At 45.2% G+C, this 22,961-nt stretch overlaps 1 protein-coding gene across 1 annotated transcript in view; it reads right to left on the bottom strand.

Annotated features, from left to right (window-relative positions):
• Positions 1 to 22,961, bottom strand: part of RAD51B (RAD51 paralog B) — a 599,650-nt gene that overhangs the window by 117,106 nt on the left and 459,583 nt on the right. Inside the window, exon 9 of the mRNA XM_023755857.1 lies at positions 21,896 to 21,999. Coding sequence (XP_023611625.1) covers positions 21,896 to 21,999 — 104 coding nt within the window. The remainder of the gene's footprint in view (positions 1 to 21,895; positions 22,000 to 22,961) is intronic.

Here is a 22,961-nt window from a genome sequence, read left to right as displayed (position 1 = left end):
TCATACATCTATATAATCTTAAAGCGAGTTTTCTCTCTCCATTGGACAAGAGACCTGCACATAAACCCGAAGTCCTCAGCGCTGGCCTCCCACATTTGTAAGATCTTGCACATCATTCTTGGCCCCTAGTATCTGCTTTTCAAAGTCTTTAGCAGCTCCTTCAAAGGGCCAATGTGGTGCTCCAGTCCCCCCACCTCCCCTCTCCCCTGCCCCTCTCCCCTCCCCCCTCACCCACTCCTGATCACTCTCAAACCTGAATAACTAGACAGGGTCAGGCACGCCTTTCCTTGGGCTGTCCCTTTCCCCTCAATGAACTACTACTCCAAGGCCACCTCTGCTGGGAAGCTATCCTTACCCCTTCTCTCTGCCTTGGGCAGGATTCCTGGCTCCCCTCCCCTCTACTTTAGGAGACTGATTACGAACAGCTCCCAGGCTCTTATTAGGCCCATTCTGGTCGTTCAAGTACTGAAACCCTGCCAGGCCACTTGGCAAATAGCTGTTGTCCTAAGGCCCCCAGGGCCCATTGCTTCACCAGCCCCAGGACCCTCCTACCCGATCCAGGAACTAAGGGGTTACTGCCTGTTGAGTGGAGAGGGACGTTCCGACCCCCTTCCTCCACGACTGGCATCTGTCCCGCCAGTCCCTTCCTATGCGGACCGTTGTTGATATTTTACCATCCTCTTGCCCATCACACTGCACCATGGCCAGTGGTTCCTAGGCCTGCCGATCCGGCTGCATTTTGAAAACTATGTTTTATTTGTCTTCCTTTTTCCAGAGCCTAGTCTAGCACACACAGATGTTCAGTAAAGGCCAGGTTGCTAAAATGGCCGCAGGTCCAAAATTATTACTAATTTCATCTCAGTTACTTTTTGATGCCACTTTTGAATTGGAAAGACTATTTTTACAGGCCACCATTAATGATTAAACTAGAAAATGTTATATTTTTATCATGGAAGAAATGACATCAAGACTTTCATAAAGCTTACTATGTGGGAAAGAAGTCATGGTAACTAAAACCCCAAATGATTTTTTAATTGCCTTTAAGTCATTAGTTTTAACTTACTCTTTATCCGAACTTTTTCAAAGAGCCTTAGAACCCAGAAAAGTTGTTTAATGGAAGTTTCATGCACTTTTCTCTCTACAGCAGTGGAGGTGAATAATGAAAAAGGCCAAAAGAAAACCAAGGAGACATATAAAGAAGAGAAGCAAAAGAATAGAATCTTCTAGAAACGATGAAGGTGGACCTGAATAATCAGAATTGGTCTCTACCTAGTAGGAGGATATAAACACCAATTTATCAATAAAAGCCCTTATAGTTAGAATTTTCTGGCCTCACATTTGTGCATAACTATGAGCATCTAATGTGCTTATTGTTTAGTATTCTTTCTGTTGCAAGCTACAGACATGCAACTGAGACTAAACAAACAAACAAAAATTACTGGCACACACAACTGAACACCTCAGGCCTGGTAACTGGACCAAGGGCCTTGAATGATGACCTCAGAACTTGGACTATCCTCTCTCACTCTCTTGGTTCTGTTTCTCTCTAGGTTGACTTCACTGTCATTCCCCGGTGGGTTCCCTCTGGACCAGGGCAAACACACCACCAGGAGTTCCAGGCATGCATTTCACTAACTCAGCAACTCCAATTGCTCCAGCAAAGCCCTGCGTTTCCTCTAATTGGCTCAGCTTGTGTTAACTGAGTACCGCCAACCAATCCCTACAGAAAGGGTATGTGATTCTTACCTTGGCCAGACCAATAGCTCCTGGGTACAATCGGCCCTGTCTAGGTAACACAGGCTGAAAGTTGAAGAGGGGTGTTTCTTTAGAAAGTCAGGGCTTAGGTATAGAAGAAGGGGTAAGAGATAAGGACAAGCAGCAATACCACGTCTACGAGGCCATTTCTGAAGCAAGACAATCTAGTGGCTGAAAGTCACTTCGCAGTTATACCTGAGTTTGACTCCTTTTCTACCATTTACTACTTGTTTTAGATCCAGAACACTTTTTACCCCCTCTGAGCATATTCCCCCATCTGTCAAATGAGGGTGACACTACCCTTCACAGTGTTACTGTAAGAACCCACCTCGCAATATACTACAAAGACAATGGCTCTTATCATGTGCCTGCCACAGAAATGGCAGCTGCTATGTTATCCGTGTTCTCGGGAAGCTGTGGAAAGCATAAGGCTACACCACAGGCTCTTTCCCATATAAAGGAGTAGGAATGAAGGGGATAACTTAGATGCACACTGGAGTGTACAGTCTTACTTTTCAGCCGTCTGGAGTCCACTGGCTTGATCTTGGCACTTGAACAGAATCCAATTCCTTAAATTCTTTTTTTTTTTTTTTTTTTTTTTTTTTTTTTTTTTTTTTAAAAAATATATTTTATTGATTTTCTACAGAGAGGAAGGGAGAGAGATAGACAGTTAGAAACATCGATGAGAGAGGAACATCGATCAGCTGCCTCCTGCACATCTCCTACTGGGGATGTGCCTGCAACCCAGGTACATGCCCTTGACCGGAATCGAACCTGGGACCTTTCAGTCCGCAAGCCGACGCTCTATCCACTGAGCCAAACCGGTTTCGGCGCAATTCCTTAAATTCATCTCAGTCCAACACCACATTTGTTTTCCCTCTGCTGTCCAAGTTCAGTAGGACAGGCAATCCCGCTTATTTGCCAAATGGATCACTTTCTATATACCTGTTCATGACTTGGAAAAAGTTCTAGGTTTTCCAACATAAGAATAATATAACTTGAAAATGGCCAATGTCTAGTTATACCTTAAAGTGAGTCAGCAATTAAGAATGTTGAGTATACTAATTCCAACCATTTTATTATCTGTGGCCCAGGGACATAGTTTGAGGAGGTTGGCCTTCCAGAAAGTCAGTCGATTTTAAGTTATACCTGCAGAGTTATACCTTAAACTTAATGAGTAATAGTTAAGAACAACAGCTAACAATTACTTAACCTCCGTGTGCCTTAGTTCCCTTATCTGTAAAATGGAGATAATGAAACCTGCCTACAAAGACATGACCATTGAATGGATAATTACAGGTATAATGGTAAACGGCTAAGCACTTGATAAGTGTTGGCTGCGATTGCTATTGTCGTTAAACATGACTGCACTGGAAACCAGTAAGTTAATGATCTTACTGGTCCTTTGACAAATAGATCTTTTCCTTTAGAGAGAAGGAAAGTTTATGAAATCTGGCCATGGTTACAGATTTAGAGCCTGCACAGCTGGGAAGAGAATTCAGCGGTCTCTTCCCTGAGCTGTCCCTTTGTTGTAAGCCGTGTGGGCCAGCTCTTGGGCCTGTGAGCGGAGTGTGAACGTGGGAAGACATCCTGTAGTTCTAGTTTACTGTTGGCTTTGGGCTCCATAATGAGGGTCTCTGCTTACCTCTGGCCCTCATAAACAGGGACTCGAGGGGGAAAATTTGCCCAAGTTCAATTGCATATCAAAGAAAGCCACAGAGCCAGAGCCCTCCCCGAGGACCCACACAGCCGCTTTGTCTACTGCCAAGCCATGGCCCCAATGCATGGATATGCCTGTGAGCCAAGAGCCAAAGCCACAAAGTTCCACCAGTTCATTTAGCCTTGGCATTTCAACCTACTGTGGGATCTGTTATTTGGGTTGTTGTCTCATTGTGAAGGGATAAAAACAGAAACATCCCCGTCATCGGAAAACTGGTTTACTAAAATCACCACCACTGCCCCAACCCCACCCGACCGTGAGAATAGCTCCACTGTCTGTGGGATGAAACGGAGCAAATGCCAGCTCTCCCCACTGGTGAACTCTGATCTGTCTATGGCCATTTCCCCACTGGCTGACTTGGATGGGCCACTTTCTGCATGTCAGGGGAGGTGCTGAATCCGGGCATGGGGTCCACCTCTATCTCCATCCCTGCTCCTTTAGAATGCAGCACTCTTGATGGTTTAATTCTATGCCAATAGTGTTTCAAATCTTCTCGGACATCATTCCCCCTACAATGTATACACAGAAGGATTCATAACTCCTTCTACGCCTGGGATTTGCATGTTTCTTCAAATGGCCCCCTCAAATCCAGTGACTACCACTTTTTTCCTGGGACAATGTGATGCTTTGAACTCTGAAAACATCCCCAAGGGGAAAGCTACATAAAGGACACACACAAAAATTCTGAAGTTACAAGTAGTAGCTTGTCATCTTTGGAGAAGTGTATTTCATTTACATCAACAATACATATCGGGCACCTGCTCTGTGCACGGGGCTGGGACTTTTAGGAGTGAGCCAGCCCTGACTTCTAAGTGAGCTGACCTGCTAAGGTGGCAGGGAAGAGGCAGCAGGTAACTGCACTTAAAACCCCGTGCAATGGGAACCCAGAGAGCCACCCTGGCATGGTGGTAGAGAAGAATATAAAGAAATGGTACCGTCAAGGTCAGACCATGAAGGAAAAGTAGGATTTCTTCAAGGGAAGGGAGTTCTAGGCAGGTAATTCGGTCGGAGCAAAGGAAGCCAGGCTGGAAAGTTCCAGGCTCTCCCACACACTGCAAAGTCTTACTGGGAACATCTAAATTATGAGACAAGGTACCTTGCACCAATAATATTCTTATCTGCGAATTCTGTGTGAATGCTCAAATTTATCTCTCAGTAGAAGAGCTCTTATTATTTGAAGCACAAAGCTGTTTGTTTTTTAAACAAATTTGTGCTTTTAGACAGGAAAATGCAGTCTGTGAAAAGAAGTGACTTGTGCAAAGCTGGGCAAAGGTCAGCGTCTTGAACTCAGCAAGTGGCCAGGCTGGAGGCAGACCTCAGAATTCCCGTTTTCTGCATCACCATCAGACCACCCTGCCATCTAATAAAACCAACCCCATGTCTTGGTTTTGAACATTTGAAAATGGAAAGAAATGTGACAGGTCAAAATCTCAGATTCCCTTGGCTTTTTGATTACTTGCAAATCCACATACGGTTCACATATCACTCTCCTCTCATTTGTCAGCATCTGAATTTGTTTGCTTGTCGGGTGAGTGATGAAAACTTAAAAGCTACGTTGATATGTACAGCATGTGGAAAACCACTCCCAGGTTCTCTCTGCCCCGCAGAGGCCAGAGGTACATGTACACATTCTTCTGCACCCAAACAGGCCTACTCGTCCACCGGTGCATACACTCAGCATCACCAGCCACTTGTTTAAGAAATAGCATCTGTGTGCTGACTTGCTGGGAAGCCACAGGCTTGGTTCTCAGACACTGGCCAAGAAGAGATGGGATCCAACCCATCCCTAGACCACAGGAAAAATACTTTCGACCACAGAGCTGGCTGCAAAATAATCTTTTTGTAGGAAACAAAATGTTTCCAGCCCTGGGATTTTTTTTTTTTTTGGTCCTTTCACTGTTATTGAGTAGGAAAGGCAAATGCTTAAGCAAGAGGCCAAATAAACATCTAAGGAAACCAAAACCAGGCTCCTTTTCTGGGAGAGTGGAACGCAGGGTGAATGAGCGGTGCACTGGACCAGCCCCGGGCTTTTGGAAGCGTTGGGGGCACAGCAACCAAGGCAATTCTTTCGTGTTTATGACCCCAGTTTAATCCCACTCCACTGCAGTTCCACTTATTAACTAAGGAGACTTGGATAAGCTACTTCACTCTTCCAAGCCTCAGCTCCCATGTGTCAAGTGTGAATAATGACGGTATTGACATCATAGGTTACTGTACAGAACAAATGAGACAAATGTAAAAGTTGTACAATGCCCAGCACATAGTAGGCACTCAAGAAACATGATTTGTTAAGATAGGTTCAGTAACTCTTATTTATTTATTTATTAAAAATCTTCATCTGAGGATTTTTAAAATTGGTTTTAGAGAGAAAGGGAGGGAGAGAGAGAAACATTGAAGTGAGAGAGAAACATTGATTGGTTGCCTCCATACGCACCCTGATAGAACCCACAACCTAGGTATGTGCCCTGACTGGGAACCGAACCCCCAACCTTTTGGTGTATGGATGAAGCTCCAACCAACTGAGTCACACCAGCCAGGGCAGTTCAGGAACTTCTAAAAGTCATTAGTGACTGTTTTCCTAGACTGTTAAGACCCTAATGATTCCTTAGAAATACTCCAGCCCCCACATTTTATAAATAAGAAAACAGTTCTAGAGAGATGAAAAGGTGTGACCAAATCATCTAGTCAGTAGGCCCAGAGCTAAGACCCTGCAGACTGGATGCAAAGAGCAAGGAGAGTTAAACTAATTCCTACCACAGAGTATACCATGTGCTGCCAGTTGGCACTGGAGCTCAGACTTCAGTCTAGCTAACAATCATCTGGAGAATGTGTAACAAGGCAGATTTCTACACCCATCCCAGTGCTGCTGGGTTAGTCTGGAAGGCCCAGGAATCCGAATTTGAACAAGCTCAGCAAGTGGATTCCAAGAGGTATTCCTCTGACCACGGATCAAGAAACACAATAGGAAGTCATCAGTCAAATAAATAACTGAGCATTGTGCTATGGCATAGCCTATGGCTTAGCACAGACAAGCAATGTGGCATAAATAACGAAGAATACTCCTATTGTACAGAAGAGTAAATGAGGTATAGCATGGCGCTGCTTCTTCCAGATCATTAACTATTTTATAGAAGAGGAACCTATGACTCAGAGTCATTTGCCCAAGTTCACATGTCTAATTAGAGACTAAGCTAGAACATAATTCTAAAGTATCATTACATTTTCACAATGGGGAATCTTTTTTCTAGGTCCCTCCAGGTGAAGACAATGAGCTTATGTATGCATATTATATGCCAGAATCTATGAATCAATTTTAACCCCTGAAAGAATAAAAACACATACATCCATTTCCAAATGGAAAACTCCTCCCACATTATTTCTGGGGCTATGATTCATCCCATCAGCCCCCTTGCAGGAAAAAAATTGGTTAGAAGGGAGAAGTAACAATGCCATGTAATGCTGGACATTTCAGAGACACCAGAAGCTGTATTCACATGGGTGCACACCACCTGCTTCCTTTTCATTAAAATCCTACTCTCCTAATAGAAAACATATACCTGACCCCAAGGTCTATAATGTTCTGTGCGTCATCAAATAACCACAGGAGTATCCTAGTTAGTGGCTACTGTGTTAAAGAATGTGGGAACCTCCTAGACAGAGCCCAAGTAAATCAATATGGGATTGGGCTCAGAGTCATTCTACAAATGGTGGCGTTTCATCCGGTCCCTGTAGTGATGGAGCATGTAAGAGTCTCTTAGCAATGTTGTGATTACTTCCTACTTCTTGGTCCAATACTAAAGGGCCTAAGAAGGTACACAAGTACAGCTCCTCCACTTCTGCTTTTCTTGGACATCACTATCCTTCATCCTCCAACAGAGTCCCTTCTGAAAGTTGCTATGAAATATAGGCAACATGGCAACGTGAAAGCCCTGGCCTGTTTGAAGAAATCAGAAATTGAATTCCCCAGTTGGATGATGCTTATCCTCATCAGAATCGCGGAATGCTCTGATTCACTAAGTCAGTAACAATGGCCTTAGAAAATATTTATTATGATTTAGGTCAATCTTACAACCACAACGATTGGCCAAAGAAGGGGAGTATAGAAGCCTCCCATAGAATCTGAGGTGGAATCTGAATTAGAGTCCAAATACACAGCCAACCACTTAAGCATCCTTCCCTCCTGGAGAGAAGTCTGGCCTTTGGAGCTGCTGCTCCGCTCTGGGTCGTCGGTGCGTCAGAGAATGCCAACTCCTCTTCCGCGGAAACCCAACACAGACCGGGAGCCTGCCATGCTCCCAACAGGGAGGGGCAGGGTCTGGATCCGTGTATTGCAACACATTTCGCTTAGAGGAGGATCTTTTGGTTTTAAACCCCTACCCCCCACAGGGCATTATTTCCAGCCATTAAAATGTTTCCTGAGCTTAGATACATTTGGAAAGTTTTGGAAAATCCCACAGGAAGGAGACTGGGCCAGAAGAGCTCCTTTTCTCATGCCATTCAGGAAGCACAGCACAAAATGCTTGCCCTCCAGGACGGCCCGGCCCCGGAACCCTACACTCAAGGCTGGAGAACCATGGCAGACAGAAGAGCCCTGTGGGGAACAGCACCGGTGGAGGACATGTGGGGTGCTATTAACCATGTGCCAACCAGAGAACTGGTGTAGACCCTGTCAGTCAAGGCCCACCAGAAAAACAGGACTCACCCCGGGCAGTTTGAGGGGGAATTTAATGTTGAGAACTAGTTACAAACGTGTTGGAAGAGTTGAAAGGAAAATAGAGGACAGTGAGGCAAAGCAAAGATTAGTAACAGTCCAAAGCCACCCCATCCCTAGAGCTGGAGGAACCATGGAAGAGGTGCTGTCCCTGGACCCCCGAGGAGGGATGACCAGCTCCAGCTCTCAGTGCAGCTGGAACCACAAAGGGATCGTGAAGGAGGAACCGATGTAACTGCCTGAGAACCCCAAAGGAAGCAGAGAGAGGGAGGCCGAAACGCATGGCTTCTCCCATACTTCTGCCCTTCACCCTCTCTCCAGGGCCCTAAACCAAGCAGGGTGAATGGAAAGGGAGCCGGAGGAGTGCAGATGGCTGGGCCAGTTCCTGGTGATACCAAGCAGAGCAGGGGAAAAGCCGGGAGTGCATCTAAGAGCAAAGAAGCATCTGACTGGCATGGCCCGCTAAGGCAGAGATTCCTGATTCCCAGTTTGTAGATGGAAATCTTTTAGAAAACATCGAAGCCCAAACTGCTGGTTCTCCAAATAGGCTACTGACTCCACACCCCTGGACTTCCCGTTTGCCAGCATTCACTGAGGAGGGAGACACAGCTACGCACAGGGCCCTCTCCTCCCAGAGCTCTTTTGCAAATCTAGTTTGCATCTTTCACTTTCTCACCAGGTGATTCCAAACTTTATTTTTCACACATTCTGATGAACATTGCTCTTTCTCTCTTTTTAAATCCTCACCTGAGGATACGCTTATTGGTTTTAGAGAGAGGGGGAGAGAAAGAGAGAGAAACATCGATGTGAGAGAGACACTGAATGGTTGCCTTCTAGACATGCCCCAACTGGGAATCGAACCTGCAACCTAGGTGTGTGTCCTGACCAGGAATCGAACCAGCAACCTTTTTGTATACGGGATGAGGCTCCAACCAACTGAGCCACACTGGCCAGGGTGACCATTGTCTCTTTATAGAAGCCAGGGTTCTACCAGATGGAAAAAGCACTGAAGGTGGAGAATAGGGAATGATTGGCTAGAGCAATGGGGGTGTGCGGCGGGGGTAGTGATTTTGATTCAAAATCCTGCACAATATAAGCAATCCCTTTTGATCGCCAAGCTAATCCTTAATGGCAGTCATTGAGGGCTGGTGGAAGAGTGGAAACAGCCACACTGCCACCTAATCAGGGAACTATGCGTGTCCTGAGCAGAGCCAGCTCTTGTCTCCCGCCCAGGCCTGCTCGCCCTCCTGTACTAGCCCATTTGGTGAGTGATAACCTCATCTGCCTTCACATCGAAACGACGGCTCCTTCCAACCTCCTTGAAGGTCCTCTCTCTCTGTACATAAATGCCGTGGATCCTGCTTCCTCACCATCTCGTACCTCTTCCTTCTTCTCTACGTCAGTGGCCACTGCTTCGGTTCAGGCCCTCACTTTTCTGCATCCTATTTCAAACCCCTCCAAACCAGCATGGAACACTCCTGCCTAAGAGAGGCCTGAGAAGTACAATTCTGATGTCACAGCTCCGCTGAGTCTCACAGTGGAAATCCGAGAGCCTTTAGAATCGAGTCTGATTGGCCCTATCTTTCCTTTTCTGCTTTATCTTTATATACAGGTCCCATTTTCCTCGCCCACCACTGTCCAGACACGCACATACCCTTTCCCGAGCACTAAAGAAAGAGGCTTTGCAGTTCCCACCTTGAAGCCATTATTCATATCGTTTCCTCAGCCTCCTTCCCCACCTACCTGGCAAATACCGGCACACCCTTCAAGTCTTACCTCCTCTGAATCCTTCCCTGATGTGCCTTCTCTTCTGAGAGTTCTGACCCTCCAACATTGATGCCCACACTCCTCTGTCGCAATCCCTCAGTACCTTCCTGTTTGTATTTACATGTCTGTTTCCTCTACTGCAGTGGTTCTCAACCTTCCTAATGCCGCGACCCTTTAATACAGTTCCTCATGTTGTGGTGACCCCCAATTTCATTGTTACAAATTGAACATAATTAAAGCATAGTGATTAATCACAAAAACAATATGTAATTATATATGTGTTTTCCGATGGTCTTAGGCGACCCCTGTGAAAGGGCCATTCGACCCCCAAAGGGGTCGCGACCCACAGGTTGAGAACCTCTGCTCTACCGGGTGTTCTCCCTCTGCTGGTATGGGTTTTCAGGGCAGGACACTGGGCTGTATTGGACTGAATATTCCCAGCATTTGGCTCACATATCTACCCAGAAAAGATCTGAAAGCAGAGAAAGAGGAGAAAGGGAGGGAAGGGTGGAATGAAAAGGGAGTGTCCAACACAAAGAATACTTAATGGTCTAGTCTAGATAAAAATAGAAGAGTTATAAGAGGATCCTTGCCTATGGTTAGAGCACACACAAAGGACTATTATTACAATTACAGTCTCTGGAAGATTTATTGCTAAAGATTTTAAGCTGTAATGTACACCGTTTCTTAATTGAGGAAAAATATTAGATTTTTAGGAGATGAAAAAAGTGGCCAAGACTTCACAGATGCGATGGTAGTCACTCAGCCAACTTGTCTCAGTGGGTTTTCTTTGAAACTACTTGGCCTTTGGACAAGCAAAACATGTAACGAGACCCCCTATGCACAGGGGTCCCAGAGACGAATGAAGCTTTGGGTAGAAATGCCTGCTGTTTAATTTAAACTGAGGTTATAGGCTGGTTCCTGGGAACTCGCCTACTCGCGTCAATGGGATCAACTGTTGACATACTCTTCTCGGAGCCAGTCACAGGGATCTTGGAGCAAGAGTAAATGAGAAAAGGGGGAGAGGGGATAAAAGGCAAGGCTGGTGCCAGATGGAGTCAGAGGCAGGAAATGGAGATCCGTCATAAGAGGAGCCGCACATTCCGGGCAGTCAGTACAGAGGAGGATATCTGGAGAGAATACTGTATAAATAGCTACAAATAAGAGAACGGCTTGGTGTAAGCACGGCTGGTGAGGGCTAGGGGCTGCACGGGGTCTACTGAAGCTGTGCTTTTAAGGAGAGAACGCGGGACTGCTAGAGCCCTCCCAGGTCACTGGCCTGGCAGGTTCTTCGTCAGGGTTCGGATCATACTTTCAGAGAACAGACAATTCCGAAAGGTTTTAAAGGTAAACCATAAAATTGATCATAATATGAGGAAAGTGACTGCAAGGAAAGAGTAAAGGGAGAGATGTCACTACTTATATGTCATCTTGTGTCATCTATGAGGGAAGGGATGTCCTACTGGGTGCACCACTGCACCCCCTGGCCCTGCAGGCTTTCACTGTGGCCATGGCGGTGGGCACAGGCCTGTCCTCACTGTGGGCCCGACTCCACAGAGATTCTTTCTTTCTCCCCCTCCCTCCTTTTCTCTCTTCTTTCCTTCCTTCCTCTTTCTTAATTTCTTCCTTCCTTCCTTCTTTCATTTCTTTGTTTTTGTTTTGACAGCAAATAGCAGAACACTAAAGGCGAGCCCAGACATGGAAAAGACGGCAAAGACGCTGGCTGGAAAGGCCAGAACTTGGAAGTTGAGAGAGGAAGGGCCCAGATATGCCGACTGAATGGCAAGGTTCAGAGGATCATGTCCCGTGGAGCTCATTCTTCCGCAAGAATGTTTTGTTGCCATGCAGAGCCACACTGTTACAGGAAATAACTAATTTTTATTTCCCACAGATAGAGAAAGCTCTCTCAAAGCAACGACTCATTCCACTCTTTGAAGGGATCATTCCACCTGGTATAGTCACTGAAGGTGGCTGCACCAGTGGTGGAATGGAGAAGTTTTCCAAGCAGCGTGCATGAACACTCTTACATTAACATGGGACCAGTATGGGAAAATGGTTAAAAACCCAGGGACTGGGGGGGGGGAGGGGTATATAGATGTGTATGGGGGGGGACCCTTAGAAGCCATGCGATTTAGAGCAATTTTTAAAAGCTCTATAAAGCCCAATGTACTCATCTTTAAAGTATACTTAGTAATACCTATCTCACAGGGTAGTTGTGAAATTTGAACAAGAAAATACCCATAAAGCCACTTGGCATAAAGGAAACTCTCAATAAATGGCTGGGTAGACAGAGCAAAGCACTCAGAAAGCCGGGGCTGTGGGGTCTTTGGGCGATTCGTGCTCAATCCCTCCCAGCTCTACCCGGTGCCTCAGTGCCACCTTTTTAAGGTTTATAATGATGCACCTCATTCTGGAGGCTTGACACCCAGATAATTCTGTGACTTTGAATCATGGATCAACATCCCAGCTCAATCTCTCCTTGCCAATTCTGAGTCAAGACTTCAGAGGGAGGCCATGGGCATGGCCACTGGAGCTTGGCTCTCCAAAGGTGTTCCCACAGTCATAGGCCCTTTGGTAACAATAAAACCAGGGTCCAAGGCGCAAGCACACATGCTCTTTGTCCTAGATGCCAGAACTCTTAAGCTCCGCCAAGCCCAGAAGGAAAACTTTCAGAAAGGGACCCTCTGTGGAAAAATCTCTGCTTCTAGCATTTGAACTCTAAGGCAACTGCCAGGAGCCATTGGCTGATTTAAAAATCTAGGCAAGGTTATTGCCTGTGGAGAGAGGGTGACAATGTAAGGAAGGAGTGAGTGTAAACTCTACGGCAACTGAAAACTCCAAGTTATGTAGAGCAGCAGAAACCAGGAGAGCTCAGCGACTGGTACTGCAGCTGACACGCCCTCACTCATGCATTGGATAGTGTTGAGCAAATCTTCAAATGCTATGGTAACATAATCAGACTTACATAAATTCAAATCAAATGCTGGAGATATATTTGCTGGGTTTCCCCTCACACCTCCACCACGTTAATCCTTTGGCTGTTTCCCATCCCCCAACACCTAATTTCATAAGCCATTAGGATTATGGAAGGGCCTGAAGCCCCACCACACCCACCACCCAATCTGGCTGACATGCACACCCCACTGTACCGTGCTGTGACCCTCACGGCCACAGCGGACTCCTGAAACAAAGCAGCGACCACAGGCCTAGGCAATGCACCACCTCGGGCAAGCCAACTCCCCAGCAACAGCAACCAGCTCTGAAATCTCCAAGCTGGGTCTACTTTGGCCACATGTGTGACAAGCTATGCTTTTCAAATCACACATACACACACAGGGCAAAGAGCATTTCTGAATCATGGTCACATGTCAGATGTATTTCTAAGGCAAATGATGGAAAGAGCAAAAGAAAAAGCAAGAAATGGCTCATCATCTCCTTCCTAATGTCCCTGTCTCAGAGAGGAAGGCACTGCTCTCATATGTAACCCAGTATGCGTTGGAGGTATGCTAAATGGCATCGTAGAGCTAGCCATCCTTGGGAAAAAGTCAGAGAGAAAGTTAGCAAGAACCATTCATTGCCAGTCCAAGAATCATCACTTCGTCAAGGCTCCATGTTCCAGTACCTCATTTTATTCCTATATTTTCTTTTTTAAAAAGCCTACATCTAACAGAACTTGATGCAACAAAAAGAACATAGGTTCTGGAGTTACACAAACTTGGTTTCAAATCTTGACACCACTACTGAATACAAGTTACTTATCCTCCCAGCCCAGGATCTCTATGTGTAGAAAGAGAGATAAGATTCATGCTGAAGGGCTGTTGTCGGGATTCATGGAAATAATGGATATGAAAGGCTGGAACATGAGGTCTGCAGCCCCAGGCACTCAATAAAAAATGAACTCCCCGCCATCCCTAGAGAATAAAGAGGGCTTAAATTAGCATCACCCGGAGCACGAGAACAGAGCAATGATGCTCTTCACTACCGAAGACGGGACCTGAGATGGCTGGAAATGGGTCCCCGTACAGGCTGCCTCCCGCCTCCTGTCCTCTATGTCCCCATTCTGACCCAAAGACTCAAAAATATGATGGCCACAAAGCCTCTTCCACGCTGAGAAGACCAGACAAATAAAAGATCAGGACACTCCAGTTTTCCAAACCACCGCACACCTTTATCCTATGAGGATAGGTGACAGGAAGCCGAAGATTCAAGGGTGACCCTCCATGGGCACAAATGACTGTTTGCAGGAGAGGGGAAGGGAAGTCAGCCCTGCTGGCAGGATGTTGTCTATAAGGAACGTCATCTGGCTGGGAAGTCTACGCTCCCTGTGAAGTTCAACTTGGAAAAACTTACTTATTTACATGTCTGGACCCAAGAATTTAAAATGCTGACTTTTATCTGGTAATTCATTCAATGTGGGGTGGGAAGGTGCCTTTTAAAAATATTTTGCTGCAGAGTTCTGTAGAACCCTTTTGGGAACCACTGGAAGTCACTGGGGATATAAATACCACATTTCCCACAAACCCGGTAATTTGATTGAGCTTGGGGACTTTTTTGTCCAGTTTACCTACTAAAAGTCAGCACAGTCCAGTGAAAATAGCAACAGATTAGGAGTTAGGAGAATTGAATTCCAGTTCCACTTCTATTACTTACTAGTCGTGTGACCCTGAGTAAGTCACTTCACCTCCATTACTTACCCCCATCTAAAACGAGGGGCCAGCACAGAGGGTGGGTTTGAGGACCACCCCTGTGAGAACCGGGGCCTGGGAACCTTCACTGTTAACAAACACCTGTGATTTTTAAGCTTGTGGCAGCTGAGAATCACTGCACAAGATGATCTCTAGAGAGTTCTTTCTAGTGAGAGTGCTGCTTCGGTTGTAAATCAGTTCCTAGTTTATGGAGATCCTAAATCCTTTCTCCCCTTTGTTTTTTCAAACCAAAGATGTTGACCCATTTTCTTCGCACTCACAGCTAACCAACCAAGGCTAAAATACAACATCCTGTCCAACCTTCACTCTCAAAGGAGCCAAATAAATCTCAACGTCCTTGACTCTCCGGTCACTGCCTGTCCAAGAGATCTTGTAGCTGTTTCCTATGCTGTTTTCCAACTAAAAGCACTTCTCTTCCCTAGCGCGACAATGAGGGCTTCAGTTTGGTTCCAAAGCCCTGTGTCTCTTCTACTTCCTGCAGCAGCTGAGATTTCTCTAGAAATCTCTCATCCACATATTTGCCCTGGTTTACTTAGCAAGTTAGAGCTGGAGGGGTCACTGCATAAGATTCGGTACCAGACAGTGTGTACAAATAAAACTAGTCAGAGCTGGCGGAGAATGACAGAGGAGATAAAATACTGGTGAAATGAGTGGCTCATTAAAGGGGAAGTCACCTAAATATTCTGAGAGTGAACTAGGCGTTCAGGTCTTGATGGTCAGAGCTCATGAACCTCAAAGAGAGAACTAAGGACACGTATTGTCTCCCATGAAAACAAATGCATTGAATTTACAGTAGCATTCTTTTTAAATATATATTGATTTCAGAGAGGAAGAGAGAGATAGAAACATCAATGATGAGAGAGAATCATTGATTGGCTGCCTCCTGCATGGCCCACATCAGAGATTGAACCCACAACCCAGGCATGTGCCCTGACCATGGAATCGAAACGTGATTTCCTGGTTTATAGGTAAACATTCAACCACTGAGCCATGCCAGCCAGGCTACAGTAGTATTCTTTAGTCACAGATACAACTCTACTTGATGAAAAATGGTATCTAAACCCTATGGTGGTTCCCCTACCCTTGTTTTGTTTTGATTTCAATTTGAACTCTCATTGCCCCCATGTGGCTCAAAATCTCTTAGGAAAAACAGACTTTCACCCTCAGCAGAGATGCATGGTCTGTCACAGCCAAAGCATCTGAGAGGGAGACCCTGGTCAGAACCCAGAACCACAGGAGCAACTGTAGGATGCATTTTTAACTGGTTATTTCCAATGGCACCTCTTCAAGGGAAAGTTTTTTCTACTTGAGCCCATTCCAAAATAGTGATTTTTTTTTAAGCACACACACTGACATTTTTCAAAGGGAGTCCCATGGAGTTTGTTTGTTTGTTTGTTTGTGTAGGTGGCGGGAAGATATTGATGTTCTTCTCTCCAATGTGGAGATAGCAACGGGAAGTTTGCCCGTGGGTGTATGCATGGATCTTTCTCAGCTGGAGCCGAGCCAGTCTTTATACTGTGTGAGTCCCAGCTCACGTACTCGTGTGCTGTTCCTGCATACTTGCAGGTAATATTTCCTCAGATTTTAATCCATGTGACTGGTGACCCGAAAAAAAGAATCTTTTGAAGAGTCACCCTTCTGGGTTCCCCTTTTACACATTTTCCCAATCTGCTCAATACCTGTTGGAGCTCGTCTGATGGAAGGATGTGAGCAGGGGGTTAGATTTCACACTCGAGCAGCTCTGAAAAGGGAGTAAACATTTATACCCAAGGCAATGGACTTGGCTAGGATTCTCTGTTCCCTCTGCTATTTCTGCAGATATTTATGCTTAAAAAATAATTTCTCCCAGGCCTGCAGCACAGCCAAACTTCTCTTCTGGCTGGATCCAAACACTCAAACACACACACACACACACACACACACACACACACGCAGGTCTCCTTGCCTAAAAACACAGATGAGCTGGGGTAGAAAAAAAAGAGAACAAGCATGGTGATCTGGGACCATTTTACAAAGGGAGAAGGGCTCATCTTTGAACGAGGGCAACTGTGTTTAGGGTTCGCTTGCTTACACAAAGGAATCCAACCAGGATTTCAAGGGAAGCCTGGTTCCCATTCTCCCATAGCCCCCAGCAGGCTGGTTCTACAAAAAAGGGTTCCTGTATTCTTACAGTGTTTCTAAATAAGTATCTGCTTGTAGTTGTCGAGTTTGAGGCTGACTTTAAAAATGGACATTACTAATACTTTGGGAGAACTATTAAGTTGGAAAACTCAGTTGCTATGGAGAAGAGTGATTCTAAATAAGCAGCGTGTTCTTCCCCAAGACTGGGTTCACACACAGCTACAAGGAGTTTCTCCCTTCTTTCTCTCTTTCTAAATAAATGTATTGAATGTGTAAGTGTCAAGCATTGATCTTGCCTCTGAGGGGACACAGGAAAGATTCCGTCACAGTCCTCAAGGGGCTCATCCTTCAGGTCTCACAAGGCAAAAACAGAGACAAATTTTGAGGTGCAACTGAGGGTTAGACTGAGGGAAGAGGGCCTGATTAGGGCTGGGGTGCTGGGGGTCCTCAGAGTGATGGTGTTTGTCTTTCAAAATACAAAATGGGCACCGAAAGAAGAAAGAGTGATGTCACCAGAACAGAAACGCTGAACACTTCCAAGACGCAAAACAACCTGGGACTGTGAGAAAAGCCCAAGGATTGAAGTAAGGACCGGGAGTGGAGTGATGTTATTGGTCTTGTCAACAATGTGTGTCTCTTACTAGAAGTCTCTTCCCTCCGTGGTCTGGAACATCAGGGTGCCTTCTACATGGAAGATGAAAATATTGTTCTAAAGCCCATTTAAATAAACCTTCTGGATGAAAAAGTCACCTCTTTCCAATTTGTTGAAATAAGAGAGTCATAATATTTATTTCATCAAGGGAGTGTGAAGCTTAGTTGGGATTAATTTACTTCAGTACTCCTCGGGCACTTAAAATTTTATATAATCCCATATGTGGTTTGTAGGAGCAGACTGCATGCGGATTTGATGAGGAATAGTATGAATATTTCATCAAGGTTTTCATCCTTCTTTCAAGTATAACCACCCTCACTCTAGCTTTTCTAGCCCCTCAATACAAGGTGCCTGGTTACCCTGAGAACTTCCCAAGGTGGGCCTCAGCCAATCCCGTGTGGATGCTGCTGCCCCATTCATCAGCACAGGACCTCCCGTTGTGCTAGGGCCTCTCTCTCCTCTAAGGCTCACTTGGCTCAAGATGCACGCATACAGCACCTACTGTTTACATGTTTATCTATTTCCCCAGGTTGATTGTGAACAACTACAGGGCATCAACTTACTTATACTTTGAATCTCTTACAAGCATCTTACACAGTAACTAGCAGAGAAGAGGTGATTAAATAAAGGTTTGTCAAATAAATGGGTACACACATCCTATGCTCATGTTTTCAGGCAAAAACCAACCCAAGTCTTCGGAACCTATGACTTGACCTCCTGTCTTTCTCCTTTTGCTCCACCCTCACCCCAACATCTTCCCTTTCCTTCCCTAGTAACCCGATTTGATCTACATCAGGTTTCCAACCTGGGCTAGACCATCAAATCACCTGGGGGAGCTTTACAAATAAAACGCACATGGAGGCCTGGCCCCACCAGCAGGAATGCTGACTGCATTGGTCAGGGTGGGGCCCTGGTGCTGGTATTTTGTAAATACTCCTGGGAGGGGTCTACAGTCACCCAGGGTCCAGAAACACAGATTTAAAGTGATACTCAAGTCCCACCTTCTTTTGATAAGACTAACTTGCTCTGATGAGTTTACCTTCCCGGGACTCAGAACAGTGCTAACCACGTATTAGATAGTTTGTGCTTTAACTTCTGCATTTCATTTCGATAATTCATGAGTGTGTATGTGGGCATGCGTGTGTATTATATACCTCAGTCATCTCTCGGACTAGAATAGAAGAAACTTGAAGGCAGAAACTGTCTGCTACTTCTTTGCATCCCCCTGCCATGCACGTGGTGAACAAAATCATACTTTTATTTATGTAACAAAACCAAATCCACTAAAACGCAAGCACAAAACCCCCAGCAGTGGCCATTTTAATTCAACTCTAAGGACATGTCTTTAGTAAGAATAAAAATGTTGCAAAAAGGGTGGGGCAGGTTTGAAGCCAAGGAGGAAAAGAGTAAATAAAAGTCAAATGGAAAAAAGGCTAAATTAGTCCAAAAGAAAATGCTTCCCAGCTTCACAAGAGCGTTTTTACAAACACTGCAGCAGAATAAACAAGAGAATTAACTTGGCTTGTGCCCTGATAAGGAGATTTCTTCCATGGTTGTATAATTCTACGTTTCCAGGGTGTAAAGAAAATAATCAGCCGGGGAGGACTCTGTCGGTCGGACTATACAATCCAACTTGGGCTCATCAGCTCGCCAGTTTGCTCAGCTTGGCCTGACCCCTTCCAGCCGCTGAGCTCAGACTAAGCCTCACATTCGAGCCCTGATGCAGAGCTCAACGTCATAGAAACGGGATAAAACATAACCTTCATTCCGTAACCTTGACCCCGTGGCGTGTGGCCTCTGCTTGCGCATTCAGAGAAAGAAAGAAAAAAAAAAGAATAAAAAACAAAAGCTCTACCTGTAACTCCCCATAGGACAGTGATGGCGAATCTTTTGAGCTCGGCACGTCAGCATTTTGAAAAACCCTAACTTAACTCTGGTGCCGTGTCACATATAGAAATTTTTTGATATTTGCAACCATAGTAAAACAAAGATTTATATTTTTGATATTTACTTTATATATTTAAATGCCATTTAACAAAGAAAAATCAACCAAAAAAATGAGTTCGTGTGTCACCTCTGAGTTCGCGTGTCAGAGGCGTGTCATAGGTTCGCCATCACTGCCATAGGAGCTGGTGTTCAGATCTGTCTATGGAATGATCTAGGCATGTCCTCCTACTAAGTGGTGTTATAAAAGGTATTATTTGGAGCAATCACCTTAAAAGCACATATCCCAGAAAAGGTGGGTCTTCACCTGGCTCCTCTACTTTGTCATGAAGTAGGACCTCGGGAAAGGCTCGATGAATCACTAAGCACACCCTCTGGTGAGCTGAGATCAGGGCATCAGGTCGAGGCGAGTTTTCTATATTAAAATTTATCCTACTCATCAGGCCACAAACAGAACAACTGGTCCCTGAAGGCACATACATTTCTGTAGACTCATTAAGCATATGTTCTTTGGCCTGTGGTGGCCATTTTTAATGCTGGTCGTATTTTACTTTAAATTTTCATTATTGTTTGAAACACGATTCAAAAGCATTTAACTCTGCTCTTGATTGATTAGCAATGATAGAACAAGCTGTCCTTTATAGATTAAGATAACACCACGGACCCCTCTAATGGGATATGAGCTGGTAGGCTGTCACTGATCTATCTACACTTTGATCTGCATTCTTCTCCTAACCAGTGGCCTACAATTGACCTTATGAGCCAAGATCCAACAGCCACCAAAATGTTCCAGTCACCAAAGAGACACAAAATAATAGCATTTGTTCTATTAGCTACTTCCTGTTGACACTAACAAAATAGAGATGACTGGTTAATTTAATAAAGCAAATGAAAAAAAATGTGGCTCTAACTTCTTTATTTACTAATAAACACTAACTAGAATTAGTAAAACTAGAATCTGGGAGCCTGGAACCCACAATACCATGTATAATAGACTGAATCACAAAATCAGTGTGTGTCATCTAACATCTAAAACAGAGATAAAGTACAAAAGTTTTCAAGGAGTGGGGTTAAGGATCCATGAAAATGACCGAATCAACATTGACCCACAGGACCCTGCTTCCTCAAGGAGTCCAGGGAGCAGAGCTTGACACTCCTTAGCGACATGCCTGAGAGCTGCAAGCAGGGTTTACTGAACAACATTTATAACCTGGGGTACAAACCTAAGGTCATTAGGTTCTACAGGAACATTTTTGGATGCGTTCTACTGAAAAGAAAAGAAATGGATGCAGAACCCAGGAAACTTGAATTATCAGAGGAAAGGCCTCATGGAGGCAACGAGCACGCCAGGGCCTGAAAACTCAAGAATGTTCCCTGGAATGAAAACAAGCAGCTCCATCGCCTCAGAACACAGCTGACTCAGTCCTCGGCTGGAAGGCTATTTACACAGTCCGAGCGAACCAAGAGGAGTCCTCTGGTCTGTAACCGAGAGCACTCGGAGAGCTATGTCTGGAACAGGCAAGGGCTCCCGTCTGTTTTGGATGATTCCTGACTCCCTGAAAAAGGGCCAGTTCACCTAACGCAGGTAAAGGGCTACACGCCCTTCCCACCACCCCCTCCCCACCACCCCCTCTGGAAAGGGCCACCAGCGAGCGTAACATTTCATGCCTCTTTAATTAGTGACTTGGATTTGCTATATATTTAGCAAAATGGGCAAATCTGGGTTCTGCATTCTGCCCCATCCATTACATCAGAATAATCACCCTGGCTTCCTTCTCCTCCTGTGTGCAGAGGAGGTCGTGGTGGAACCTGGTCCACATAGGATGAAGCTGAAGTTAGCCATCAGGAAGAAGAAATGTCCTAATTAGGAGGCATCTTTCCAAAAGGTCAGACAGTGGTGATCCTTTCTTAGGGGGTGGAGGGAAGATGAAGAAGGGGTAGAAATGAAACCTTCTGGGTGAGAGGGGGAAATTCTCATTTGAGGCCAGCACAGAAGCCATCAACAGGGAGCTCTTAGAGGCAGCATCCTTTCAGAGGTCTCTCTAGCATCACCCAATCCTTTAAACTACTGGCCATGAGTTGATGCAAAAGTACCCAGGACCTGGGGAACAGTTATTCTCTTGGAAAGGTCTGTCTGGCCTGAGGTTTTCAAAGCACATTCATCTCAAGAAAAAGCACCATCACTTTTTAATTTGTACATGAATGACCTAGTGCTCGACCAATAGGGTTGATCATTCACCCTTTACAGATGGAGAACCTGAGATCCCTAGAGGTGTGTACCTTGGTCACTTACAAGCTATTGGCTACCATCAGGTCACTTACAAGCTATTGGCCACCATGTGAACTCTCTTGGGTATATACTTACAGTTCTTTTCCTGTAAGTGACTTGTCTCCCACTTCATTTTACTGCTGTTGGGGCAGGCAGGGATGCTTTTTGTTTTGTTTTTCCCTAGGCCCTGTGTCGGGCCAGGACAGACAACATGACCTTGACAATCACAGAACAATGTCAAAGCACTCACCTGTCTTCTCTCTGAACCAAGGCTTTGGAAAATCAGCCGTGTGTTCACACTGTGGCTCCAGGTGTTGCCTAGTGCAGCTGTCACACAGCTGGATCCAGAAGGGCCTGAAACGGAGCAGAACATAGCTATGATCTTGATGCCCTTTCTTGTGATGGTGTCTCACAAAAGTCCAGTCATTGCTCATTGCTTAGAGCACGTGGAGGCTCAGTTCATGACCACAGAAGCTGATGAATTAGAGAAGGAGGGGGGTTAAAGAATTTGAGACTAAAAATAAAAGCCAGCATGAGTTTCCTTCAGCCTCAGGGAAAGTGACCACTACAGGCTAAAGGCAACAGAGTTACACAGCAATAAGAGGTCTCACTGCAAGGGAATTTGGAACCATTGCTAATACTAAATCAAGCCACTCAACATCCATGGTAGAAAGGCAAAGTGCTGCTATACAGAGTAAGAGCTGGTTATGAAATAGTCTTAGTTCAATAGAGTTGTTAAACTTTTTTAGCTTGATAAGAATTTTAACTCAGTATTCCTTATCAATATAGAAATGGTGGCATATGCATATAAAATTCCTTTTCCCTTCCAACACACACACACACACACACACACACACACACACACACACACCCCTGGAAGAAGAATCTGGAAGACCTCACCATTTCATATCTCTGTATTAGACATTCTTATCCCAAGAGAAACATTCTTTTACCACCTAAGACGCTCCTAAAAGGGAAGGATCTGAAGCAAACTCTCTGAGTTCTAATTTCCCCTAAGTTGTACTTCAGCTACTGTCTTCCACTCCAGAGCTTCATGGGTGCCTCTTGACATCTACTCCACTCGTCTCCTCTTCTTCCTTATCACAGGCAGGCTAATAGGTTCCATCCTCTAGCAGCCAGCCTTTGCTGTCATATCTAGGTCGCCTTTGAACTCCTGTGCCCAAGTTTGGCCTGGGCCAGGGGAGGAATTCTGGTCTTTCACCCTTTGTGCCTGAGGATAAAGTACTAACTCCTAAGCATACTTGGTCCCCTACGCCTGTAGCCCTCTCTGGCCCCACCATTGTAAGCTCTCTCCC

This window comes from Myotis lucifugus, unplaced genomic scaffold (assembly GCF_000147115.1).
Source record: "Myotis lucifugus unplaced genomic scaffold, Myoluc2.0 scaffold_85, whole genome shotgun sequence".
NCBI lineage: Eukaryota > Metazoa > Chordata > Mammalia > Chiroptera > Vespertilionidae > Myotis > Myotis lucifugus.
The sequence above is the reverse complement of the archived record's forward strand: the minus strand, read 5'-3'. Positions and strand labels throughout refer to the sequence as shown.